Raw genomic sequence first — 7,228 nt, forward strand, 5'->3', positions numbered from 1 at the left:
GGACGTTTAATCAGCGACTGCGGGTTTTGTTCAGTAAATCGGGACTGTCCAGCGAAAAACGCACTGTTTGGCGGTATGTTTAAGCCCGATTCTAACACACCGTCTCCGCTCTATTTTGTATCAGAGAGTGTTGCTACAGGAAGTGTAAAGTTATAGTAAAAGCCACCCATTTATCTGCATAAGCATGCAACCACTTCATTATAGTCTCCTTCGGCCAGATGCTTTTTTTTTCGTTAGCCAGCCTTATGCCTAATGGCAGGGTTAAACATTGTATGGCCAGTCCAGGGTGAACAAACGTTTTCGATTGTCTAGTCACTGCCTTCCATTTATAGGGTTGTCCATTTTGCTGGATGACTAAAAGGTGGCAAAAAACCAAAACGACATTGTGTCTAATGCTAGCCTTAGCAAGTTTCCATTGTTTATCTATTAAATAGTCTGTTTAATGTAATTGCATTTGAGAGTATTTTTCTGTACCGCTTTTTATGCCCATTAAAACTATGTAGCAGAAGTCTGCATTCTCTGCTTCTTCACAGGTCAGTTCAATCAGGCTTTCCAAAAGTGTTTTTATAGTAAGATTCATTAATGTAGAGAATAGAAATGTGTCAAAACGTAGTTGTAGTTAGAAATAACTTTAATAAACTTTAAAGTTTACATTTAAATTAACTCTTAGCAATATTCTGAAAGAAGTTGTAGTTGGTCTTAAATTTTTTTTATTTTTGGGGTTTTTTTTTTAATTATTTAGCTTGTTTAGTGGCTCGCTTGTTTTGAATTTCTGCAGCTAACCGTGCTCCTGTTTACCATAGCAACAAGTCAGTGATTTGAAAGAGGGACTTGAAGATGAATAGGGGAGGGCCTGACTAAAAATAAGTAATAAAAAGTAACATTCCATTTAGGCTTCAAAGAGTAGGGATGCACTAAATCCAGGATTTGGTTCGTGATTCGGCCAGGATTCAGCCTTTTTCAGCAGGATTCGGCCGAATCCTTCTGCCCAGCCGAACCGAATCCGAATTTGCATAAGCAAACTAGGATTCGGTTCCAGTTCCTACTAAAAAAGGAAACGTTATGGGCTGGGAGGAAATTAGGGTCTGGGAGGAAAAACACAGGACTTTTTGTTAGAAAACAAGGAAGTAAAAAATGTTTCCCCTTCCCACCCCTAATTGGCATATGCAAATGAAGGTTAGGATTCAGTTCGGTATTCGGCCGAATCTTTCGCAAAGGATTCGGGGTTCGGCCGAATCCAAAATAGTGGATTCGGTGCATCCCTATCAAAGCGCAATATTTATTTGCCAGCTGGGATCCGTAATGACCTTCCGTAACTGTAAAAGTGATCAACTTATATAAAGCCATTGAATATTTTTTAATATGTATTGAAAATTTGCAGAGTATTACATCAGGCAGCATTTTTTAGTTTGTTGCCTTTAAAGAATTATGAAATGTGTATCTGATACTGATTTTAATGCTCAAAGGTATATAGAAAACCCCATCCTATTGTTTTCTGTAGTAGTTCATACTGTGTTTGTTCTTTTGATTGTACAGTAATCACATATTTACTTTTATATTTTATATTCCTTCCCTTTTACAAATGCTGAACTAAGATATTGGGACTTGTATTAAAACTTTGTATAGTAAGTTAGGACTGCTCAGCAGGTGGGCCTGCAGTCTGCATCCGTGCCAACTGTTTGCTGACCTGTGCTGCCATCTCCTATTAATATGTATTGTTCCCCTCATGTGCTGGTACTAACGTCCCTTGTTGAGAATTTCAGAATGCCAGAAGCTAGCCTGTCAAATATCTCTCAGCTGACCTGCCAACTCGTTTGCAAGTATGCTGGCACAACAAGAAAACCAAGATTTCCTGAAGAAGGGAAGAAAACTTTCCATGACATAAAATGGGAACCACTGCTGCATTATCTGTGGCTAATGTGTGTCCTGTCTAGGATTAAAAAAGCCAAAAGCATCTTAGAAGAGGGGAACCTAGGGGAGAAAAAGAACAACGACGAGCAGATGAGAGTTTGGGGAAATTAATTAAGAGATAAAGAAGAGTCAAAAAGGAAGACCAAAAAGTAAATAGGCAAGCAGAAACAATTGATTGCAGGACAGTGAAGAGCATTAAAAGGGGTGAAGAAAAATGAAACAAGTGGAATGAAAAGAAGCTTGGCAACTGAAGAAATCCAGTCTTAGTTTTTATATGCACTGGTATGGGTTCCTTTATCCGAAAACCCGTTATCCAGAAAATTCAAAATCTTATTGGCTTTATTTCATATTTTCATGTAATTTTTTTTTAATAGACTTAAGGTTTGGAGATCTAAATTATGAAAATATGGAAAACCCAGGACCAGAGCATTCTGGATAACAGGTCCCATACCTGTTTAGTAATCTGTAAAGAAGAAAGAATAGAGATGATCTAGAATTTTACCAAAGGCACAAGACACCTTAGTCCTGTGCCTTTATGAACACACAACCTTCTGTTTTCCTTCTATCTGATTCTTCTTGATGTATGGATTTTGTTTTACTGTTCAGTCTATTTGCCATGTCTGTGCTGTACTGCCTGTATTTGCTTCCGTTAATTTTAGCTGCTTTGTATTGTTTAAAGTAGGGGTCCCCAACCGCCGGTCTGCAGTCCCAAAATTGGACGCCGGCCAAACCCACGGACCCCATCCCCCCGGTCCTCGGAGGGGGGGGAAGTTTGGGGACCCCTGTTTTAAAGGACTCTGATCTTCTGCTAGTAGGCATTTGACACTGTTACTATCTTATATTCTTCTGCATTGAAATGTATAGTGTGCTGGTTGCTCTTTCTACACCAGATAACAAAATTAAGATAGCCCCATCTGTATCTTGAAATCTTTATTTGGTGTGCTCTGTGATCCTGTACCTTTCGGTTGATACTAGAGTTTTCCAGGACCTCTTCTCTTGGTCTTTTGCAGTCTTATACATTTACATGCTTTCCTTGTATGCCATTAGTTTTATTCAGCTGCATGCAAGAAAATGTAAAGCCAAAAAAAATCCTTTCACATGCATTATAATTTAATTGTGTTATACTTTTTCTGTGTAATGCATCTGTTACAGCATAGAGACTCAACACTGCAAAGAGGGAAATAGTATGATGTTTCACATTCTGCAGTAGTAATTCTTGAGTACTTAATTATTACATTATTTCATGTTATGAAATAAGCTACTGTACCTAGTTTGTGCTTATGTTGTAAATTGAACTTGGTTATATGTAAGATATAGTGTGTTTAGTGTGCATTTATTTTTGATGAATAATTGTACAAGCTGGTTTTATATAATTTGTCCAGGTGTGGACAATGTCAGCAGAGATCCCCCTCCTCCTCCTCCTAAAAATATGGAACCATGGGTGCTGTCAAAATAAATGTATCGTAAAACATAATTTTTACAGAAAATCATTTGTCTTGGCTGCTTAGGGATCCAGTGTCTCCTCACCTCTCGCACTGACTAAATATCATCATTGCTTTTGCACCTAATGTGCAATCTTCTGTATGGTGCCCAACCTAGCCCAACCAATATGCTTATACTATGGATAATATTTGCTTCCAGTAACAGGCAGGTTAGAAAATTTCATCTGCCGAAGTACATTTCAACCAGTTCTTTGTACAGCAGCAGATGAGGAAGTGAAGAGAAGCCACGTTCCTCTTTACTTCGTGCTTTTACTATCGATTGTGCACTCTGCATGAATAATCTGAACAGTATGAACCGTGTGGAGTCCCTGTTATGCTCTCCTTATGTTCAGCCCATGGGTTGAACAAGGAGAGAGACATGCTCTGTGACCACCTATAGGGTGTGACATTAGACATTTGTTTCTTACTGACAGTGTAAAATCTACACTAATCTCATGCAGAGCAACATGGCCTGGCATTTTTCTTGGAGAGAAAGAAATAAATTGTGGTTAACTGATGAACTCAATTAGAGTATGTGACATAATTGTTCCATACCTCCCAACTGTCCCTTTTTCGGAGGGACAGTCCCTCTTTTGACAGCTCAACCCGTAGTCCCTCATTTGTACTGGAAAGTCCCTCTTTTCTCTGCACTGAACAGCCAGAAAAAGAAACAAAGTTTCTCACTTAATTGGCTTTTAGCAGAAAGCCCAGAACACCAGGTGCAAATAAGATACTTTGTAACAATTTTGAGACACAAAAACACAGTTTAGATAAGGAGAAATATTTTCAAACTTTCATAACCTGGCAAATTTTGTAAAACAAACATGGTAATTCGGGGGTGTGGCCACAGAAAGGGGTGTGGTCAAAAAATTGCTGTGCTACGTGCGGAAAAAAAATTTTGTCCCTCTTTTTACTTCCAAAATGTTGGGAGGTATGTTGTTCTTCAGTCAATCCACAAAATTTTGCAGTCAAAATTAGTGTTGCCACAACACTTGCAGGTAGACGGGGGAGCTTACCCTGTTTTCAAACAAAACAAGTATCAGACCTTGGGAAACCGCATGTGATTGCTGATATTTCTTCTCTGTTAGGGTGCCCTTGCAACTGGATACTTTTTTGTGATTCTGTAATATTATTAACATGCATTTGTAAAGCGTTAACATATTTTGCAGAGCTATACAATATAATATAAACCTATAAATGGTGACTGATACTGAAGGTAATGAGGGCCCTGCTTAACAGAAGTCCTAAACAAACAGAAGTTAATATGAGACATAAGGTATATCTACAAACAGATAATAGCAGCTTAACGGAGGAATTTTTTTTTTTTTTTTTTGTCCGTAAAGGAAGGGAGTCAATGTTTTTATACAACACTACTGCATAGGCAAGAGGCTTGAAAGCCAAATGGCAACAATAGCTTTTGAAATTGCCAGATGTATGTAGGTATGCTGTGAATTGGTACTCAATGTATATGTACATTGCTGCATATTGGGGTGAATTCTAGGTATTTTGGCCTCTAAATGCAACCCATTCATTCATTAATCTGCACAGATCCCCTCGTGATTCGATCATTACCTGGGGGCTGAACAGTTCTCACATTCACGGCCCAGTTCAGTACATGCCAATAAGGATTTTTCAACTTGTCTGATCAATATACTGCCTGACCAGATGTTTGTCGAGTGGGATGTCAATATAGCCCCATGTATGGGCCAATTACCTGTTGGCTCAGGGGTAGAGAGGTCAAGTTGGTAGGCAACAGTTTTACAGAACTCTCTGGTGACAAGTGACTTGTCTGAAATTTGCTGTTGCTGTAGTTATATGTACTATTACTACTGCTTTTCAGCTCTTTTCCATAGGCTGCAAAAGAGCAACTTTGCAGTGTGATCAGTGAGATTTACATTGTGTGAAATGAAATAATGTTCAATAATAATCTAGATTATATTTGTTTTAATTAGCTAGAAAAGCTCAGCAGGATGTTTTTTTCCCAATAAAAAGGTTTGTTCTTAATTTTTTATTTATTTTTGGTTAGATGTCTTTTGTGGCAATGGATTCCCGTTGGAGATGATGCTGGCTGCTGAATATGTGCGTGTGCAAAATGTCTCCCTCCAGAATTCAGAATGATGAAGCCATGGAACATACAGTATTCTAGATGATTGTACTTGCATTTATTGCATTTTATGCAAGCAGAAACCTTATACAAGGTGTTCTGTTACATTTGGTACACCATAGGGTGTGTTTAAATGAACAATTGGGGACCACTAATATGGGGAACACCTGTGTATGCCGAGAGGAGAGTGGTGTGGAGGACAATATCGATTCTCCAAGTCAACTGACAGAGAACCGCATCACTCCTGCAATTGAATCTAGAAACCGCCTAAGGGATCCAGTAAGACCTCCACGGAGAGCCAGAGGGCCACATGAACCACGGAGAAAAAAAGCAAATGTGGACAGCCTTGTGCTGGATACTTTGGCTGTGATCAGAACTCTTGTAGACAAGTAAGCATTTCTTAAATTGATTTAACTAGCTTCATCTTTCTTCGAGGGATTACCTCAGGTATTAGTCTGTTTTGAAACCTCAGCACTTTTATTTTGAAGACCCTTTTACAAAAAATCTGTGGATGAGTAATTGTGTCAGTTCTCCATTGTTACGGTATTCTTTGGGGTATACAGGAAAAAGTCAATCACAGGTCACGTAATTGTCACATTTTCCCTGCTACTTAGCTTTCAGTTCAGACATCAAGCTGTATAAAATTTTAAATCTCGCCTAGTTATTTAACGCTTAGCCATTCTGCAGTTCATAATTTACTGAGGCTTTGAAAGTTTAATATGCACTTAAATTTTCCAGCATTATTGTGCTTATTACAGGGTTATGCATATGCTAGCATAGACATCTCTGTTTTCTCTGATGCAGGAAGTGGTATTTACAGCCCCTTTGACTGCCGTACCTTCAGCTACAGTATATTGCTCCCAACAGGCTCTCTGGCCACCTTACCTGGTTTCTTGCAGTGTAATTATAAATCTAATAGAAGCCTTTTGGGAGGATATATTGTGTGGCCAACCTCAAACAAATTGATTTGGAAACATATCAACCAAGGACATCAATCATTTTATGACTCCCCAATAAATTTATCAAAGTGTGAATATAGAACCACAGAAAAACTCACTCACTTTCTATTCATTCCTTTGGGATTTTCAAAAGCATATTTATAAAATGGTGAACTTCACTGATAAATACAATTCTAATAATCCCATAGGAATGAATAGAAAGTGGGTTCGTTTTTCTCTGGTGAGCTCTATTCTCACATTTTTATTCTCAACCCCTTTAAGTAGATTTATCTTCAGCTTTGTCTCCAAATTGCAATTGCCAGTATCAAACATAATCTAAACACTCCTGTGCAGGCTTTTTTTTCGCACATAAACTGTTCCATTACATTATAACAAATACATTGTACCTTTTGTTGTTGAGGTGGTAAATTATTTTGGCTTGAGTGGGTAACCCTAAGGCTAACATGGGTCATTTGCACATCTGCCACACAAGATAGGAAGCATGTATCATAAGAAAAGTTCAAAAACATGCTAAGTGAGGGGCAAGGTGCAACATGTAACAAACATGACATGTTGTGCCCATTTATTGCACTCTACATCCATCCAACGCTTAGTACTGGAGAGAAGTTCAGACCCTCCTGTGAACACAAATATTTTAGCCAAAGCATCTACACCCTAATAATGCTACATGCCCCTTATACAGTGTGTGTATGTGTATATGTGTATATATGTGTGTGTATATGGATATATAGATATATAGATATATATAGACATATATAGATATAGATATAGAC

At 38.2% G+C, this 7,228-nt stretch overlaps 1 protein-coding gene across 1 annotated transcript in view; it reads left to right on the top strand.

Moving 5' to 3' along the window:
- rspry1.S (ring finger and SPRY domain containing 1 S homeolog) overlaps positions 1 to 7,228 on the top strand; it is a 50,572-nt gene continuing 43,344 nt past the window's right edge. The window contains 2 exon segments of the mRNA NM_001094129.1: positions 1 to 73; positions 5,419 to 5,885. Of these exon segments, the coding sequence (NP_001087598.1) occupies positions 5,539 to 5,885 (347 nt within the window). The 5' untranslated portion in view covers positions 1 to 73; positions 5,419 to 5,538.

The sequence above is a fragment of the Xenopus laevis genome, chromosome 4S (genome assembly GCF_017654675.1).
Source record: "Xenopus laevis strain J_2021 chromosome 4S, Xenopus_laevis_v10.1, whole genome shotgun sequence".
Classification (NCBI taxonomy): Eukaryota; Metazoa; Chordata; class Amphibia; order Anura; family Pipidae; genus Xenopus; species Xenopus laevis.